The 21351-nt window shown below is 40.7% G+C and overlaps 1 protein-coding gene across 1 annotated transcript in view; it reads left to right on the top strand.

Annotated features, from left to right (window-relative positions):
• Positions 1-21351, top strand: part of LOC148855347 (voltage-dependent L-type calcium channel subunit) — a 43728-nt gene that overhangs the window by 5622 nt on the left and 16755 nt on the right. Inside the window, exon 2 of the mRNA XM_088982619.1 lies at positions 6372-6488. Within this exon, the coding sequence (XP_088838745.1) occupies positions 6372-6488 (117 nt within the window). The remainder of the gene's footprint in view (positions 1-6371; positions 6489-21351) is intronic.

The raw sequence follows: 21351 nt of genomic DNA, 5'->3' as shown, positions 1-21351 counted from the left end.
CATTGGTTGAAATCTTTGTACTTGTTTCACCAATACTCCTTTAATGACATTTGGAGGAATTGGGCAGCTGGGAAGTTTTGTATTGGGCACAACTGTAACTTATTACCTTTGTTTTCTTCTTTAGTGGAGAGACCGCAGCTCGCGCCTCTCCAAGGGCTGCTTGTATGTGCTAATTTTTCCAAATTAATAAAATGTTCATTTATTTATCAAAAAAAAAAAGGTGTGGGAAGCACCAAAATAATCTAGGAATCCCCAGAAAGTTGGATCATAAGGTTGTCATGGGATGACAGAAAGATATATGTAACTTTTTTTTTTATTTCTGAATAGTTGGAAGATAGGATATGATCTATAATGTCTATTCTTATTCCCTTTCTTTTCAAATGTTAAGACATTTGCCTAGTGCTGCTGACCAAACTAGAAAGTCACTTTAGAAGGCATAGAAGGACACTGGATTTTAGAGCTTGTTAGGAAACTTGGAGAGGATGAATTAAGTTTCTAAAGAAAAAGTGGGCTGTGTAGAATCTTGATAAATCTCATTACCATATATTCCTGTCCTGTTGTCCCAATATTGGTTTTTGGCTCTCACTTCTCATGAGAAAGTTAGCCATTTCTTCAATCTTCCTGTCATTAAAATTCCTTTTCAACCCTGGGTTCCATACAACTTCTGCATTATGAAACTCTTAGCAGTCAGCCACCAGAAGTCTTTTTTCTTGAGCTGCAATAAAGAGAGAAGGATTAGGTCCATGAGGAGGGCAGTAGTTGTGCCAGGGATATAGTCAAAATCTAACGTAACTCCAATGTTGTATTTTATACCTTTGATGTATTTTGTAAGAATTCTCTAATTCTTTTATAGAGTACAGCTGTAGGACTGCTTTAGTAACCTGGGTCCTATTCTAGATTCTTTGCCACTATAACCATTCTCTAAGCTGTTCTCTTTCTACATCTCTAAGACCATTTTCCAAGCAAAGAGGTGTTTGCAGTCTTTAAGTGTTGGATTCTATGAACTCTCCACTTTTGGAGCACGCACTTACCACAATCAACCAAATGGAACTTGAAATCCTCCTTCCATCCTTTCCAAGAAAGTCCCTTATCAACATTTTAAGTTTTTCTGACTTATCAAAAGTAAAACATTTTCAGTTTTTCTGACTTATCAAAAGTAAAACATTTTCAGTTTTTCTGCAACACTTTAACATAGGGAAATGAGAAGAAAAACATAGGTAGGCTAGGGAGAACATTCTGAATAAGAGTTAAGTTTACTTCCCTTGAATGGATATCATGTTTTCCATGAAGCCATCCTTTTCTGGAACTATTCAATAACAGAGTCCTAAATTCTTTTGGAGATACACCTTGTTCTAGTTAAACCAATGTATCTTGTTGGTAGTATACTGTATACCTATGTTTCTGCCCACAGTATTTGCCAGTTACTCCAAATCGGAAGCCTCATCCAGAACCATTAGTTCGCTTCTATATATCAGCTGGCTTAGTGTCACTAAAGAAGAGAGTTATCATCAGAAAATTGCAAAATGAGATGTTGGAGCATCTTCACCCATATCAAAACCTCCCAATAGGCCTCCCTAGTTAATTATCATCCACATACAGTAAAAGGAAAACTGCAAGGGAAGGGGGAGAGAAGTGGGAGGAAGGTGAGTAGAAGGAAGAAGGGATACTTGATGCAGAGTAGAAGGGGGCATTGGAAAGGAGACATGGAAGCGGGGTGGAGGTAGAGTCAGTGAAGCTAGTGTCTTGGAATGTTAGGGGCCTGAAAAAAGAAAGAAGAAGAGTGATAGTGAGGAATGTTCTGAAAAAACATAATCCAGATGTATTGATGTTGCAAGAGATGAAGTTGGAGACTTTTGACATGAGAATGAAGAATGATATTTGGGGTTCTAACAATGGGGAATGGGTGGAGGTGAATGCTGTAGGTCTTTTGGGTGGCTCAGTGATCATCTGGGATCCAAGAGTTCTCAGGAAGATAGGAGAGAAGAGAGGTGTGCATTCAATTTTGATTTGATTTCAAATGGAGGGAGATTGGAGGTGGGGACTTACAAACGTGTATGGGCTGAAAGAAGAAGGGACGGGGGGGAATCTTGGGAGGAACTAGAGGAGGCAAGGCAGGAGGGGGGGTTTCCTTGGTTTGTGTGTGTGTGTGGGGGGGGGGGGTGATTTTAACATGGTAAGATGGTTGGGGGAAGTGAAAGAGGGAAGGGATGGAAGAGAAAGTATGGGGATGAGAATATTTGGAAACTTCATTAGGAGGCAAGGGCTGATCAATCCTCCTTTGAGTGGGTGTAGATTCACCTGGACAAATGGGCAATGCCCATCAATATTAAGGAGGATGGACAAGTTTCTGTTTATAGGAGATTGAGAGGATCATATTGGAGAAGTAATACAGGAAGCTTTGTTGTTTTTATGTCAGATCACAAGCCAATTGTGATTAGACAATTTGTGGTGACTGCCAGCCGAAAACCTTTCAAGTTTGAAAATATGTGGCTGGATCATCCAAATCTTATGGAATGGGTGGAAGAGAAGTGGGGTGGATTGCAAGTAGAAGGTGCAATAGGGTTCAGATTGGTTAGGAAATTGCAGATGTTGAGGGAAGAGATTAAGGTTTGGAATAAAAGTGTTTTCAGAAATGTGGGAAACAGGAAGGAGATCCTCAAAAAGCTGATTCACTTGGACAGGATGGGGGAGGATTGAGGAAGGAGATGTTACAAGGGAGGAGAAGTTGGAATCTGAGTTAAAGAGGTTAATTCTTAGAGAAGAGAGCTGGAGGTAAAAGTCAAGAGTGACCTAGCTGAAAGCAGGTGACAAAAACACTGCCTTCTTTCATGCCTATGCTAGGGCAAGAAGAAGAAGGAACTTTATTTCAAGAATCCAAGTGGGAGAGGAAATGATGGAAACTTGGAATGAAATACAAGAAAAGGTGGTGGGGTTTTACAAAAATTTATACACTTCAAGAGTATGGAGCTGGATGTCTCTTGGGGAGATGACTCCCTGGAAGCTGACTGAAGTTTTAGTCAAATTGGATTGAGAGGGAATTTGAGGTGGGGGGAATTGTGGAACTTTGAAAGATATAAATGGGGATAAGGCCCTGTGTCCAAATGGATTGAAATTTTCCTTCATTAAGGCCTGCTGGAATCTGCTGGAAGAAGAGTTCAATATGATGTTTGAAGAGTTTCAAAGGGACAAAGTGTTGGAGAGGATGGCTAATGCTACATTTGTTTCCTTGATACCAAAGGATGGTGCTGTAGAGTTGAAGGACTTCAGGCCAATAAGCCTAATTATCAGTCCGTATAAGTTGTTATCTAAGGTGTTATTTGAGGATACTTAGGAAAGTGCTGCATGAGATGGTGGGTGAGTCCTAGATGGCTTTAGTGGAAGGCAGACAGATCCTGGATGGAGTTTTAGTGGCAAGTGAATGCATAGATTCTTGACTGAGGAGTGGAAGGCCAGGTTTGGTTTGTAAGATTGATATTGAGAAAGCATATGACCATGTGGAATGGGGTTTTTAGAAGAGATTCAATGATTAATGGGCTTTGGAGAGAAATTATGAAGCTGGACATTTGCACACATGCCCACAGTTTCATTCTCAATCCTTATAAATGGTGTGTCCTCGGAGTTCTTCCAAGCATCAAGGGGTCTTAGGCAAGGGAACCCAATTTCTCCTATGCTCTTTGTGCTGGTCATGGAGATGTTGAATTTGTTGTTGGAAAGAGTAGTCAGTTGGGTTTGATTGAAGGTTTAAAGGTGGGCAGAGATGGGCCATGTATCTCTCATCTGAAGTATGCAGATTGTAGAGAACACTGATGTGGGCCCCACAGCTGTGGTCCCCACTGTGTTCGTAGGACAGTATGTGCAATTATTTGTTTCAGTCGTGTTAGTGTTAGTTGGTGGTCAGCTTGTTATTTCAGTTGTTATTTATTTCAGTTTGTTATTTGCTTTATTTGTCATGTAAGTATTAAGGGCAGATCTGTCCTTTCCTCTATGTACTGAACATAACCTATAAATACTAAGAGAGTGGCACGGCAGATCAATTAGAGAGTCTGTCCCTCCTTTCAAACCTTGTGTTCTCTTGTTCTTCTCCTCTCTTTTCTTCTTTTCCTTACTTTTCTTCTACCTTTTCTAATCTGAAATCCATTAGGATTCAAGGTTGATTGTAATCTTGATCGCCTACTTGGTATCAGAGCCTATATAGGGTTTCTCATGTGAGTCTAGTCCAGTTGACCACATGAGAACTATCTAGGGCTGGAAGTTTATAAAGAAGTGTTCATTGGCTGATTCTTGGAGGTTACCAGAAGAGTTTAGCAGCTGTTTGAAGACTTGGCACGGCTTGCAGAGTGTTGGTAATCAGGAAGAATCAGAGAAGGCTAGGGTTCAGGCAACGTTGGAAGGTAGCGAACAGAATTCTCTGGGTAAGTTATTTATTTTCTAGAGATTGCTATCAGTCAAGATAGGTTGGACCTATCTAGAAGGAGCGGCTGAACTGTTTTTAGGGTTTTCTCTTAGAGGTGATCTATTCTAGGGTTTGACATTAACCCTACGACAAGACCTAACTGTTAGGCTGAACTCTTTTATCTTCTTGGAAAGTGTTTGTTTTAAGGGTTTTCTCTTAGAGGTGATCAGTTTTTTTAGGGTTTTACATTGACCCTACAGCAAGACCTAACTGTGAACCCCTTGGAAAGTGCGGCTGAGCACTTATTTCAGACCTACGATTAAAACCCTAATTCTGTTCCAGCATCTCAGATTGCTCTCTAAGCTGGTTTCAGACCTGTCTCTTGGTTCCGAGCTCTTTTAGGGGGTGAAAACTTGTACGGACTGCTTGGTACTGTGATTGCCGATTGGTTTCAGATCGGATTTACACTGGTTTCATGCATATACCGTGATTACAGATTGGATTCAGATCAGACCTGCATTGATTCCATACTGATTTCTGATTGTGATCGACTGTTCAAGTGCTGTTTTCTGTTGTAGTAATCCTAATAGTTCGTAACTACTGATTCTTGACCAAGAATGGAGTTTAAAAATCAGGGAGAAGGTAGTTTTGGGAATAACAATTATGGTAGTGTATCTGAAACGGAGTTTCAGATTACAACTATGAGATTTGACGGGTCAAACTACTTGGAATGGGCCCAATCAGCCATTATGGCTATTGGGGAAGGGGAAAACTAGGTTACCTTTTGGGAGATGTGAAAGAACCTTCCAAGGAGGATCCAATGTATACCAAGTGAGTTCAAGAGAACTACTTGGTTATGACATGGCTGTGTAACTCTATGCAGCCACATATCAGCCGAAATTACTTGTGGGCAAAGACAACTAAGGAGATATGGGATGTTATGAAAGAAACCTATTCCCAACCCCTTAACGTTGCCAGAGCCTATGAACTGAAGTGTGAAGTGAATAGTCTTAAACAAGGAGAGAAACCAGTTTCTGTCTACTTCTCTACCTTGAAATCCCTGTGGCATGAAATTGATCATCTAGAGACTCTTGAGTGGGAAAGTCCCAAAGATGCACAGACTTATAGAAAGCAAGTCGAGACGAATAGGGTATTTGAATTTCTGGCTGGCCTGAATTTAGATTATGACATTGTGAGGCAACAGATACTGACCAGAGATAGTGTGACCCACTCTCAAGCATACTCCTTGGTGCATAGTGAAGAGACCAAGAGGAAAGTTATGATGCAACCTCAACCCTTTTCCCCAGCCCTGGCAACTGTTAAACCTAAGTTAGGGGGTGATACAGAAAGGGGCAAGAAGGACGGCAAACGGGATCTGGTATGTGAACATTGCAAGAAACCCAAGCATACAAAAGATACTTGTTGGAAGCTGCACCCTCATTTGGTCCCAGCAAAACTAAGAAATAAGAAGGGTAATGCTCATGTGGCCGTGAATACTGATTTAGCATCCTCATTAGGCACAAAAGGCACACCCCTAGAGACCTTAGCTGCGGTTTGGGCTGCCCTAATACAGTTGGCAAAGGAAGTTGGGAGTTCAGCTCAGCCATCTTAGTCACCATCAACCCCTACCACATCTGCATTTGCACATTCAGGTACTCGAGCCTCAGTCTACTATGTTTCAGCTCCAGGTAATACTGAATACTGTTGGGTAATAGATTCAGATGCATCTGACCATATGACTAGCTTGCCATCCTTGTTCACTACATATCACTTATCCTCTGGTAGAGATAAAGTATCCATTGCTGATGGCTCTCTTGTTCTCATTTCTGGCAAGGGTGACATCAAGTTATCTGATACTATCTCTTTATCTTCTGTCTTGCATGTTCCTAAGCTTGATACTAACCTGCTTTCAGTCAGTAGTATTACCAAACATATGAACTGTTTAGTAACATTTTTCCCTGACCGATGTGTTTTTCAGGACTTGGAGACGAGGAAAGTGATTGGGACTGGCCGTGAGACGAATGGGATCTATCTGCTCAGAGAGAGTTCTTGTTGGGAAGAGCTAGTGGATAAGAAGTCCTTTGTTTCTCAGTTTGTGAGTCCAGTTATGCTTTGGCATAATCGATTAGGTCATTTATCTTTCTGGTCTTTGAAGAGTTTGTTTCCTGCTTTATTTGAGTCTGTTGAGATGTGAGAGTTGTGAGTTTGCCAAACATTGTAGAACATCTTATTCTTTGAGTAATAAAAGGAGTAATAATTCTTTTGATATTGTGCATACTGATGTATGGGGGCCATATTACATCCCTTGTATGGGTGGATATAGATATTTTCTGTTGTTTGTTGATGACTATACTCGGTTTTCTTGGGTCTATCTAATGCGTTCTCGAGATGAGGTTCCCGCTCTGACCCAAAACTTTCATCAGATGATTCTAACCTAATTTGGGGCCAAAATCAAAATTCTCAGATCCGACAATGCAAAGGAATACTTTGCTAAGCCATTAACTTCTTACCTCTTTAATCATGGGATTATTCACCAGAGCACTTGTCCTCACACACCATAGCAGAATGGGGTTTCCAAAAGGAAGAATAGGCACATCTTGGAGGTGGCTAGAAGCATTATGTTTACCTCCAATGTACCTATTCGCTTCTGGGGTGATGCTATCCTCATGGTAGTATATCTCATTAATTGGGTTCCATCCCAGGTCCTTGATATGAAACCCCCTTTTACACTTCTATACCCATACGATGAGTTGTTTACTGTTCCTCTTAAAACCTTTGGTTGTACCTGCTTCATTCAGCTTCTCGGGCCCCATCATTCCAAGTTTGACCCTAAGGCCTCCAAATGCATTTTCCTCGGTTATGCACAAACTCAAAAGGGTTATTGCTGGTATGATCCTATTTCCGGGAGGAAGTTTGTTTCCATGGATGTCACCTTCTTTGAGTAGACACCCTATTATCCTAGGGTTTCTCTCTAGGGGGAGAGTAGTGAGAGTGGGGATTTGGGTCTTTTTCCTCAGGGGGAGCGCAGTGAGAGTGGGGTTAACACATCTGAGGCTGTTCCTTTACCTATTCCATTGGGTGATGAAGGCTGTAATGGTGAGGGTGGTCAGAGGGATTAGGAGTTGAAAGTCTATCACAGGCGATGCAGGCAGATTGATCCCGGTCATCGGCAGTCCAGGCCAGCTCCAATTCCTTCTACGGCTCCAGATTCAGGTATTACAGTCCCAGGGCCCACTGAGACACCTTCCACTGTTGCCACTTCCCCTCCTGCGGATGACCTTGACCTCCCTATTGCCGTCCGTAAAGGGAAACGACATTGCACCACATCTGTAGCTCACTGCATTTTCCAGTTTTTATCCTATGATCGCCTATCTCCCTCTTATAGGTCCTATCTCAATTCCATTGCCAATGTCCCTATTCCCAGAACAGTGCAAGAAGCCTTATCAGTTCCAGAGTGGAAAGATGCAATGCAAGTTGAAATGGATGCCCTATTGAAAAATAACACTTGGGAGCTAGTTGACCTACCCAAAGGAAAGAAGCCAGTTGGATGTAGATGGGTATTTACTGTGAAGCATAATGCTGATGGCTCCATTGAAAGGTACAAAGCCCGACTGGTTGCAAAGGGGTTCACCCAGACTTATGGTATATACTACTTGGGAACCTTTGCCCCGGTAGCCAAGATGACCACCATTCGAGTTCTATTATCCCTTGCAGCAAGTTATTCTTGGCCCTTGTTCTAGATGGATGTTAAAAATGCTTTTCTGAATGGAGACTTACAGGAAGAGGTCTACATGCAGTTGCCTCTTGGATTCTATGATACAGAGACAGGTAAGAAGGTTTGCCGACTGAATAAGGCATTGTATGGATTAAAGCAGTCACCTAGAGCTTGGTTTGATAGATTCATACTAGCCCTCGGAAAATTCGATTATGTACAGGCCCAGTCAGATCATACACTGTTCATTAAAAGGGTGGACTCCTCTTTGACCCTGCTTGCTGTATATGTGGATGATATTGTAGTGACAGGAAATAATAGTAGTGAGATTGAGTCCCTTAAACAACTCCTTCATCAAGAGTTTGAGGTGAAAGATCTTGGTACACTACGGTACTTTTTGGGTATTGAGGTTGCTAGATTTAAGCAAGGGATCTTTATCTCTTAGAGAAAATATGTTCTAGATCTGTTGGCGGAAACTGGAAAGTTAGGTGTCAAGCTTGCTGATACACCCATTGAATAGAATCACAAGATCAGTGCAGAGGGCGGGGAACCTCTTGAAGACAAAGTTATGTTCCAACGGTTGGTTGGAAAACTCCTATATCTCTACCTCACTCGGCCAGATATCAGTTATGCAGTTAGTGTTGTCAGCCAGTACATGCATTCCCCTAGAACTACTCATCTTCTTGCGGCAGAGAGAATATTAGCATACTTGAAGAGATGCCCGGGTAGGAGTATACTGTTCAAGAATGATAATCATATGAAGGTGGAGGTCTATACAGATGCTGATTGGGTTGGGAGTGCTGATGGAAGGAGGTCTACCTCTGGATATTGTGCCCTTGTGGGAGGTAACCTTGTCTCTTGGAGGAGTAAGAAACAAAGTGTTGTTTCCCGCTCTAGTGCCGAAGTTGAATACAAGTCAATGGCTAACGGAGTGGTTGAAATCCTATGGCTGAGATCACTACTTGAAGAGTTGGATATTGATTATGAGAAGCCCTTGATGCTGTATTGTGATAATCCGGTGCAGCATGACAGAACTAAGCATATTGAAGTGGATCGACATTTTGTCCGAGAGAGGGTCTCATCACAGGAAGTGTCTCCCGTATATCACATCCAACATGCAGCTCGCAGATATCCTAACCAAGGCTGTACCAAGGACGAAGTTAGAAGCAGACCTATCCAAGTTGTGAGTGATAAATATCTACTCCCAACTTGAGGGGGAGTGTAGAGAACATTGATGTGGGCCCCACAGATGTGGTCCCCACTGTGTTCGTAGGACAGTATGTGCAATTATTTGTTTCAGTCGTGTTAGTGTTAGTTGGTGGTCAGCTTGTTATTTCAGTTGTTATTTATTTCAGTTTGTTATTTGCTTTATTTGTCATGTAAGTATTAAGGGCAGATCTGTCCTTTCCTCTATGTACTGAACATAACCTATAAATACTAAGAGAGTGGCGACGGCAGATCAATTAGAGAGTCTGTCCCTCCTTTCAAACCTTGTGTTCTCTTGTTCTTCTCCTCTCTTTTCTTCTTTTCCTTACTTTTCTTCTACCTTTTCTAATCTGAAATCTATTAGGATTCAAGGCTGATTGTAGTCTTGATCGCCTACTCAGATGATACCTTAATTTTTCTGGATGCATCAGTTGATCAGGTTCTGAATTTGAGAGCAATTCTAGCAAATTTTTTTGAGCTGCTAACAGGGTTGAGGGTAAATCTGTACAAGAATATACTTTATGCAGATCAATTCTGGAGAGGATTGAAAAGAGGTTGGATGGGTGGAAAGCAAAATACCTTTCCTTGGGGGCTGGGGGGGGGGGAATAATTCTAATTAAGAATGTTCTCTCAAGCTTACCAACTTATTATATGTCACTATTAAAGATACCACCAGAAGTAGCTGAAAGAGTGGAGAAGATTCACAGGGATTTCCTATGGGAAGGTGTGGGAGGGTGTAAGAAGCTTCACTTGGTAAAATGGGAAAAGGTGTGCAGACCAAAGGAGAGGGGTGGGTTGGGTAATTGGGTTTTAGAAGGGTGAGGGTGTTCAAGGGTCTTGAACGGAAAGTGGCTATGGATATTTGGTTTAGGGAGGGAGGAAAATTCACTATGGAGAGGAGTGGTGGTTAGGTTTGGGTGGGAGATAGGGGAGGTGAGATCATCTTATAGGGTGAGTGTTTGGAAAGGGATTATGAAATTCAATCAGGAATTCAGAAGTTTAACAAGTTTGTCAGTTGGGGAGGGAGCAAGAATTAGGTTCTGGGAGGATGATTGGTGTGTGGTAGGCAAGCTAAGTGAGCTATGTCCAAGGCTGTATAGGTTGGCTGAGACTGAAGTGGGGTAGGCAAGCTGAGTGAGCTATGTCCATGGCTGTATAGGTTGGTTGAGACTGAAGTTACTAGTAGTAATGGTTATGAAAGAATGGCAGAATGGTTGGTTTGGTGTCCGAAGTTCAGAAGACCTTTGTTGGATTGGGAGGTTGATGAATGCATTGCTTTGCTGGAAAATCTAGAGAAGGTGAAAATTTCATCAGTTAAGTGGTGTCTAGAAGTAAAGAGAAGAAAAGAGAAGGTGAAACAACAAAGTGTCAGTGGCGGTTCACTCACTGACTTGTATATTAGGCTGTTAAAAGAAATGAGAAAATTACAATAGTACCCTTGGTTACAACTTAACAAAGAAAAGATAATAGTAACAGTCTAATAAGAGCCTAACGGCGGCCCTAACAATACTTCTCCTTAAGTTGGGTTGTATGTATCAATCATTCCCAATGTGGTACAGATATCAATATGTCGGGCACTAGTAACACCTTTCATGAAGATATCACCCAACTGATCCGAAGAATTAACATATGGGATGTAGACTTAACTATCTTCAATCTTCTCACGAATGAAATGCTTATCCACTTCAATGTGTTTTGTTCTCTCATGCATCATAAGATTTTGGGCAATATTAATTGCTGCCTTATTATCGCAATATAATGACATTGGGTGTTGAACCTTAATTCGCAGTTCCATTAGCATATTCTTTAACCATAACATTTCAGTTACACCATGTTCCATGGCTCTATTCTCTGCCTCCGCATTGGATCTAGCAACCACGGCTTGTTTTTTTTTTTTACTTCTCCAAGTTACCAAATTACCTCCAACAAAGGCATAGTAACTTGTGGTAGAGCTTCTATCATGAACTAAACCTGCACAATCAACATCTGTAAAAGTCTCTACCCTTAAATGACCATGCTTGGAGAAGAGAATACCTATACTAGGGAACTTCTTTAGGTACCTAAAAAAACTCTCTACTGCAACAAGATGAGTGGTTTTGGGGGCATGCATATACTGGTTTAGCACCCCCATTGCATATGCAATATCAGGTTTGGACATAGACGAGTATAACAATCTCCTAACAAGTCTTTGAAACTCTTACATCAGAGAGGGGCTCACCACCTTCTTCCCCAAGTTTATGATGAACATCTATTGGAGTATTATTTGGTTTGGCTCCAAGTTTATTAGTGCCATGAGGAAGATCTAGGATGTACTTCCTCTAAGAAATGAAGATCCCATTGTCTAACCTTGCAACTTCAGTTCCAAGAAAATATTTTAGGGGGCCTAGATGTTTCACTTTAAACTCGACACCTAGAAATTCCTTTAGCTTTTGTATCTTTGCCTCCTAGTTCCTTGTAATAACAATATCATCCACATATACAATAAGTATAGCAACTAAATCATCTTCTCTCTTCAGAAAGAGGGTATGATCACTTTGGCATGTTGTTTTAAGCCATAAAACAACCTCTTGAGATGTCAAACTTTTCCTTTTGTTTCTTTTGATGAAAAACTTGGAGGCTAAACCATATACACCTCCTCCTCTAAATCACCATTCAGGAAGGCATTCTTAATATCTAACTGATATAACTTCTAGTAAAAAATTGGAGCAAGGGAGAGAAGAACATGGATGGAGTTCATTTTAGCAATTGGAGCAAATGTCTCCGTGTAATAAACTCCATATGTCTGGGAGAAATCCCTAGTCACCAACCTTTCTTTATATCTTTCCATTGAACCATTGGTACGATGCTTGACTGTAAATACCCACTTGCACCCCATAGGTCTCTTACCCTAGGAAGATTAACCAAATCCCATGTGCAATTCCTACTAATAGCATCAATTTCCTCTAACATAGCATTCTTTCACTCAGGACTATTCAGGGCCTCAACAACATATTTGGGAATAGAAACATTAGAAATAGAAAAAAGAAGAGAACGATAGGAGGGAGACAAGTTGGTACAAGTAGTGAAGTGATTGATAGGATGTTTAGTAGTGCATGAACGGGTACCTTTACGAACAACAATAGGAAGATTTAGATTACAACTAGGGTCATTTAAGGGAACATTACTTGGTTCAATAGGATATACACTACTCTTCAAGTTTACCTCCTGAGGTTCTGCTGATTCAAGAAATGTAAATGTTAGGCACCCCTTCACCTGGTGATCAATGTTGCTCTTGTTGACAATGTGAAGGAGAACGAGACCTGGACTGAGAGTAAACACGTTGGATGAGAGTAAACACGTTGGATAGGAACATGAATAGGAGAACGATGAGTAGCAACAGGAGGGATAGGAACACCATCAGATGAGACAGGAATCAAGGGAACAAGGACATGCTTCTCCTCTTGACAACTATTCTCCCCATGGGGAGAAGTAGGAAAGAAGGACTGAGACTCAACAAAAGAAACGTCCATAGAAATGAATGTATGTCAAGAAGTGGGATCACAACATTTATATCCCTTTTGGCTATAAGGGGTAGCTAAGAAAAATACAAGGGATGGAATGAGGGTTAAGCTTACCCCGAGATGGGGATCTTGGATGAAACATTGACATTGACATCCAAAGGTAAGAACATGAATAGAGAAAAGAGGGGACTTGCGAAACAAAAGTTGATGTGGGGCCTTGAACTTAAGAATATTTGTGGGTGTCTTGTTGATAAGAAACACAATTGTTAATATGACATCAGCCCAAAATTTTTTTGGAACATGCATATGCAACATCAAACCACAAGCCACTTCAAGGAGATGTCAGTTCTTCCTCTCAACAATACCATTCTGTTGAGGAGTTCTTGGACATGTACTTTGATGAATGGTATAATGGGGAGAAAAAAACTGATTCTGATTGTCTCTAAAATACTCATGAGCATTGTTTGAATGAAAAATTTTTACTTCATGAAATTGAATAAACACTATTCTTTGGAAATCCTATACTACATTAGGAACTTCATTTTGTTTTATGAGCGAAGCAAGTAAATCCAAGTACATTGCAAAAAATCATCAATGAAACTAATAAAATATCTATAACCTCCTTTTGCAATGGTAGTAGTAGGGCCCCAAACATTTGAGTGAACAATTTCAAATGGAAATTCAACAATTTTATTTCTTGGAGGAAAATTTGTTTTACAATGCTTGCTCAAAGGATAGGTTGGACATTGAAGTGAAGACTCAGACACTAGCTTAAATAATTTTGGGAACATGACTCTCAAGGACTAAAAAAACAAATGGCCTAGAAGATAGTGCCATAGCAAGATTTGGGCTTTATAAGGAATTTGAGATTATCCCACAAAACTTGTATTACATGACTCAAAAGCAACAACACCATCCAAGTAGAGGCCATCCACCACATGTCCCTTACCAATTGTTCTCCCAGAAGTCAAATCCTGGAAAATACAAGAAAAAAAGGTTAATACAACTAATAGATAAACACCTTAGACATTCTACAAACGAGAAGACCATTTCTCTGTCTCTCACCTTCTTGGTGTATTCTTTGCAGGGCACATGGTGAGGACTGTAACCATCTACTAATATCTTGTTCATTTACTGCAGAGTTATGGGAGTGGCTCTTCTCATTGTTTGGGTGCAGGTTGGTTAGGCCAGTGGATGCAAGTTTGATTTTTGGTCCTGCTTTCTTCCCCTGGCGTCACAGAAGAGGAAGAATTATGTGGAGGTGTGCAAGAGCAGCGCTGATCTGGTCCGTGTGGGAAGAAAGGAATACCAGAATTTTCCAAGAGAAGGAGAGAAGCCTAGAAGAGATGAAGGACTGCATTCTAAATAGGGTGATCCTGTGACTAAAATCATTGGACCTATTACATCAATTCTCATTTAATGATATTTGGAGGAATTGGTTAGTAGTGGCTAATTGTTCATCCATAAAGACTAAAGTGAGTATGACTTGGGAACCCCCTCCCGAAAGCTTCTTGAAGCTGAATTTCAATGGTAGTAGTCTTGGTAATCCAGGTCCGTCAGGGGTGGGAGGGGTATTGAGGAATGAGGCTGGGAATGTGGTTCTTATTTACTTGGGACCCATAGGAGTTGGAAACTCTACTAGGGCGGAACTTGCAGCCGCTATCCAGGGAGTACAGCTAGCAGTGCAGATAGGTATGGAACAGTTAATAATAGAAGGGGACTCCAAGGTGGGAGTGGGCTGGCTACAAAACCAGACTCTATAGTGTGGTGTTTTAAGAATGAAATTAAAAAATTCAACTGCCTGACAAGGAGCTTGACAATGAGAATACAATGGGTGGGGAAATCAGCAAACTCTATGGCTGGTGGTCTTGTAAAGCAAGGGATAAACAGGAGGGAAAGTTTGTATTGGGCTCAATTGTAGACTGAATCTGTTTTCTATCTTTTGTCTTTCTTCTTGCTGTTAGGAGAGGACGCAGCTCATGCCTCTCCATGGGAAGCTTGTAACTACATTAGTTTTCTATTAATGAAACTTATCTTATTTATCAAAAACTAATATTTAAAAGGTTAGTGGAAAATTTGGGAATATGCTAGACTAGATGTTGGTGAACACCATTTTGTAAGGATACAGTACCCTGACTAGTAATGGTAGTGTGAAAACCATCAACTGGCATAACTTTGTTCTTACCAGAAAGTAAACAATATGCTGAAAAATAAACTTTGCTTACCAATCATGTAGTTGGTTGCCCCAAAATGAATGATCCAAGGGTTGGAAGATGAAGTAGACACATGGAATGTAGAGGCCTAGTTACTTGAAGTGGACACATCACACATGTGAGGAAGACAGAGTGACAAAGGACTCTTCAAGATAAAAGGTTTTTATTAAAAATAAAGAAAAAATGAGATCCCCCCTTCCTCTTCATCCTCCTCCTAACCCCTCTCCTCTTAAGGAGGCTTATGCTTCCTTGTGTTTGGGAGGCTTACGCCTCTTGCGTTCTGAACTACACCTCACGCCTCTAGGTAGTGGAGTGCCTCGCATCATGCCTCCGCGTTTTAAAGCATTGCTTGTAACGTCTGTGATAAGAGTAAGCAAAAAGGGAGAAGGCAGTCCCCTTGCGTAATCCCATGCTTAATAGGGAAAAAATCCACCACTCTATCATTTACCAAAACTAAGTAAAGACAAGTTTTCAAGGAGCCCCATATCCACTTATGCCATCTATCACCAAAACCACACTACCTCAAAACTTCAATTAGAAATATCCAACCAACTAAGAAGTAGGCTTTTTTCAAATCCAATTTATAGATCAAACCCATTTTCTTTGTGCACAAAAGCCCTATGATTTGAAGATGTAATGGTTAAGAGGACTTTACTAATCCTCTGAGATAGGACCTTGTCTATTACTTTGTAGAGACTATTCACCAAGATAATTGGTTTGAAGTCTTTTGGGTGAATAACTCCATTCCTTTTGGGAACTAGGGCAGTAAGGGTGGCATTTAAAGCTAGATTTGTTACTCCCCTTTCTAAGAATCCATTAAAAGCCTCCAAAAGATCCTTTTTCATTGTTTCCCAACAATCCTAATAGAATGCCATAGTAAAGCCATTTGCCCTAGAGCTTTGGACCTATCCATTGAGAAAATAGTTGCTTTGATTTCCTCTTCCTCAAAAGACTTTCCCAACCCTTCTTTTAAGTCCTCGGGTAGAGTTGGCCATTCCAGCCCCTTCAACCCAAATCCTTTCATCAATGGGCTTTCTGAAAAATAATTTTAAAATGATTTGCAAAAGCCCTTGCCATCTCTCTTGGTTGAGATAAAACCTGACCATCAATCTCCAAGGACACAAAGTTCTTCCTTTTTCCATTAGACTTAGCATGAAAAAACTGTTTCTATCTGTTGGAAAACATGGGGTTACTGGTGCAGATCTATATTTGGTAGTTGTGTAAAAATAGAATTGTATATATTCCTAGGATTGTGGAAGGATTGATTTAGAAAGTTTTTTCTTTCTATTTCTTTCTTTCTATTCTTGTACTTTCTATTTTCTTTTCTTTCTATTTTTCTACTTTCTATTTTCTTTTCTTTCTATTTTTTTCTTCTTTCTATTTATTGCAGCAGCTTACTGTATAAATATGCCGATTGGCAATAGAATGAAATACATCAGTATTCTACCATTCCAAAACATTGTATCAGAGCTCTAGGTTTGTCAACCTTGAGATTTTTTCGGCCTTCATTGCCAGTTTTTCGTGTTTTTCTCTTCTGGCCTTCAGTGTTGATCTGTAACCAGAAGTGTTCTTTTATTCTCCTTTATTCTGGCTAGTTCTTCCCTCCTTTATTCTCCTTTCCTACTGGCCTTATTTTTCCTCCATTAACAATGTCCGACATGACTGCAACAAGTGCTCCTGTCCAAACCGATGAAGGAGCCACAAATTCTCATCCTCACACTGGTGATTTGCAGAATATTCAGACAACATATAGACTGAATGGCCAAAACTACTTGAAGTGGTCACAACTAGTGCGCACCTATTTGAAGGGAAAAGGAAAAATTAGTCACCTTGGAACAGGGCCAAAGTTGGGTGAGCCAAATTTTGATTATTGGGACGAAGAGGACTCCATGATTATGTCATGGTTGTGGAGTTCAATGACACCCGAGATCAGTGATACTTGTATGTTTCTTCCCTCTGCAAAGGCTATTTGGGATGCTGTCCGACAAATCTATTCCAAAGCCCATGACGCTGCTCGTGTCTATGAGGTCAAAGTGAAGACAGTGGTGGCCAAACAAGGGAGCAGAAGTGTTATAGAGTATGCAAATCTGCTGCAAAATTTATGGCATGGGCTTGATCATTATCGGGTTCTTGAGACAAAGTGCCCTGATGATGCTGTGATCTTGAAGAATTTTATTGAAAGAGATAGGGTGTATGATTTTTTGGTTGGACTGAATGCTGAATTTGATCAGGTCCGAATACAAATTCTTGGCAAAGAAGAAGTGCCTCCACTGAATGAAGTCATAGCCCTTGTCAGAGCTGAGGAAAGCCGCCGTGGAGTCATGCTTGAGCCTAAAGATCTTGAAGGCTCAGCCATGGTGGCAAGGGGAGGAAGTTATAGTGGTTCAAAGGGTGAGAACAATCACAACTTGGCTCGTGACACAACTACCCGTGACTCTAACGATAACCTTTGGTGCACCTATTGCAAGAAGCCCAGACACACAAACGATCAGTGCTGGAAACTTCATGGGAAACCTCCCACATCTAGCAAGGAATGGGGAAATCTAGGAGTTTCAAAAGGAGTTCAACAGGCCCATAATGTCTCCACAACCCTGCAGCAAGAACACACAAGTCAGGGACCATTTAATGATGAAGAAATTGAAAGGCTAAGGAGCTTCCTAAAATCCTTGAAACCAGGAAGTGGTTCTACTTCTCTTGCTCTCTCAGGTCAGTCTTTATCTCTAGGATTACATGCGTCGGCTAGTGTTTTTCCATGGATTCTTGATTCTGGAGCTTCTGACCACATGACACCCTCTTCACTACATTTTCTCACCTATACACCCTGTCCTAGTAATAGAAAAATTTCTGTTGCTGATGGTTCTTTCACCACAGTGGCAGGGATTGGGAATATTCAAATTACTCCATCCCTATTGCTTAAAAATGTGCTTCATGTTCCTAAGTTATCCACTAGCCTTGTCTCTATACATAAACTCACCCAGGATGTGAACTGCAATGTTGTGTTCTTTCCTTCTTACTGTATATATCAGGACCAGGTTTCGGGGAAGAAGATTGGACTTGCTAAGGAAAGGGATGGACTCTACTACCTTGAAGCAACCAGCAAACCATCTCACACTGTTATGCATGTCACACACGAGTCATTCTTATCTACCTCCAATAAAGATTTAATTTGGCGTCATCACTTCCGTTTCGGTCATCCTTCATTTCCTGTTTTAAGAACAATGCTTCCTTCCTTGTTTAAAGGAATTGATGTTGAAACCTTTCATTGTGATGTTTGTGAACTTGCTAAGCACAAAAGGGTTTCTTTCCCAATCAGCAATAAAAGATCTTCAACTCCTTTTTATTTGATTCATTCGGATATATGGGGCCCTTCTCAAATTTCCAACATTACTGGTTCTAGATGGTTTGTCACCTTTATTGACGATTGCACTAGGGTCACATGGATCTTTCTTCTCAAGTCTAAATCTGATGTGGGTACCATTCTTCCCAACTTTCATAACATGGTCCAAACTCAGTTTGGTGTGAGAATTAAAAGGTTTTGATCTGATAATGCTACAGATTATTTTAATCAGAATTTGTTCCCATTTTTTCAGAAAGAAGGCGTTGTGCATGAATCCTCCTGTGTGAACACTCCCAACAGAATGGGATAGATGAGAGGAAAAATGACCATCTTTTGCAAACCACCTGAGCCTTTCTCTTTCAAAACCGGGTGCCAAAACAATATTGGGGGGAAACTGTCCTTACTGCTGCATACACCATAAATAGACTACCATCTAAAGTTCTTGACAACCAAAGCCCAATACAAGTCCTTTCTCAATTCTACCCTGATATTCGAACCTCAAATAATCTCACACCAAGAATTTTTGGTTGCATTGCCTTTGTTCATGTCCATAATAAGGGGGAAACTGTCCTTACTGCTGCATACACCATAAATAGACTACCATCTAAAGTTCTTGACAACCAAAGCCCAATACAAGTCCTTTCTCAATTCTACCCTGATATTCGAACCTCAAATAATCTCACACCAAGAATTTTTGGTTGCATTGCCTTTGTTCATGTCCATAATAAGGGAAAATTGGATCCACGAGCAATCAGGTGTGTCTTCTTGGGATATTCCCCAACTCAGAAAGGTTTTAAATGTTATCATCCAGCCACCAGAAAATTCTACACCTCCATCGGTGTCACATTTGAGGAGGGACAATCCTTTTTCACTCAACCTTATCTTCAGGGGGAGCGCTCATTAATGGAAGATAAGGCCTTGGATCTACTCTCCTTAGATGCATTACCCTCCTCACAGTCATCAAACCGTCAAGAATCACATCCCTCTGAGCCCCACATTCCCGAGTCTCAACAAGAGTCAAACAACCCGACCATTGAACCAAATTCAAACACTGTTAACCCCACCAATGATGTGCATGATGATGTGAGATATATGCAGGTTTACCCTAGGAGAAGAAATCCAGATCCTTAACTTGTGCAAGCCCAAGATTCAACTCCTAATCCTGGAATTGAGGGATATGCAGAACCTGAACCTACTCCTTCACAGTTTGAGTATGACCTACCTATTGCACTGAGAAAAGGAACCAGAGAATGTACCAAATGCCCATTGTTCCCTTTAGCCAAATATGTGTTGTTCCAAAGATTCTCTAAATCCCATAAAAGTTTTCTAGCCAGCCTTGACACCATTCCAATTCCTAATACTTTAGTCGAGGCACTTTCTAATAAGGAGTGGAGAAAAGCCATGAGAGTGGAAATGGAGGCACTAGAAAAGAACAACACATGGGAAGTTGTGGATCTACCAAGAAACAAGAAGACTGTAGGTTGTAAATGGGTGTTCAAAATTAAGTACAAATCCGATGGGTCGTTAGAAAGGTACAAAGCACGACTAGTAGCCAAGGGATATACACAGACTTATGGGGTAGATTATCAGGAAACTTTTGCCCCAGTAGCTAAAATGAATACAGTAAGGGTGTTGCTGTCTTTGGTTGCTAACTATAATTGGGATTTGCAACAGTTTGATATAAAGAATGCATTTCTCCATAGTGATCTAGAAGAGGAGATATACGTGAACATTCCATCGGGTTTTGGAGAAGGCATTAAGGGGAACAAAGTTTGTAGGTTGAAGAAAGCACTATACGACCTCAAACAATCTCCGAGAGCATGGTTTGGAATGTTTACAAAGATGATGCTTAGTACAGGTTACAAGCAAAGTCAAGGTGACCACACTTTGTTTATCAAACACACAGCCTCAGGGGGAGTTACTGCACTATTAGTCTATGTGGGCGATATAATCGTTACTGGGAATGATAAAAAGGAGAAGGAAGCATTGAAAAACTGCCTTTCCAGAGAATTTGAGATAAAAGACTTGGGGAGACTAAAGTATTTTCTCGGAATTGAAGTTGCACATTCTAAACAAGGCATCTTTATCTCTCAACAAAAGTATGTTTTGATCTTTTGAGAGAAACAGGAAATATGGCATGTAAACCAGCTTCCACGCCTATAGATCCCAATCATAAACTTGGAGAAGCCAACGAGAATGCAAGTGTAGACAAGGAGATGTTCCAAAGACTGGTTGGAAAACTCATTTATCTTGCCCATACATGGCCAGATATTGCATATGCTATAAGTGTAATAAGTCAGTTTATGCATAATCCTAAAGAAGTTCATCTGTAGGCTGCTCATTGAATTCTGCACTATTTGAAAGCCAATCCAGGAAAAGGAATTTTATTCAAATGAAATGGGGGACTGGCTCTTGAAGCATATACATATGCCGATTATGCAGGATCTCCAGTAGATAGACGGTCCACTTCTGGTTACTATACCTTCTTGGGAGGAAACTTAGTCACTTGGAGGAGTAAGAAGCAAAATGTAGTGGCTCGGTCAAGTGTAGAGGCAGAATTCAGGGCTATGTCACAAGGAGTGTGTGAATTACTTTGGTTGAAGATAATTTTAGAAGACCTGAAGATTCCACGAGAAGAGCCTATGAAACTATATTGTGGTAACAAGTCGGCCATCAATATTGCTCACAATCCTGTTCAACATGACGGGACGAAGCACATCGAAATTGACCGACACTTTATAAAAGAGAAACCGGACAGCAAGTTGATTTGCACTATGTGTCTACAAAAGGACAACTGGCCGATGTACTTACTAAAGGGCTCAATAGTACAGACTTTCGAAGAATTATAGCCAAGCTGGGAATGGAGGATCTCTATTCACCAGCTTGAGGGGGAGTGTTGGAAAACGTGGGGTTACTGGTGCAGATCTATATTTGGTAGTTGTGTAAAAATAGAATTGTATATATTCCTAGGATTGTGGAAGGATTGATTT

Source organism: Nelumbo lutea, chromosome 4 (assembly GCF_056320005.1).
Source record: "Nelumbo lutea isolate HS-2025 chromosome 4, American lotus-T2T, whole genome shotgun sequence".
Classification (NCBI taxonomy): domain Eukaryota; kingdom Viridiplantae; phylum Streptophyta; class Magnoliopsida; order Proteales; family Nelumbonaceae; genus Nelumbo; species Nelumbo lutea.
The sequence above is the reverse complement of the archived record's forward strand: the minus strand, read 5'-3'. Positions and strand labels throughout refer to the sequence as shown.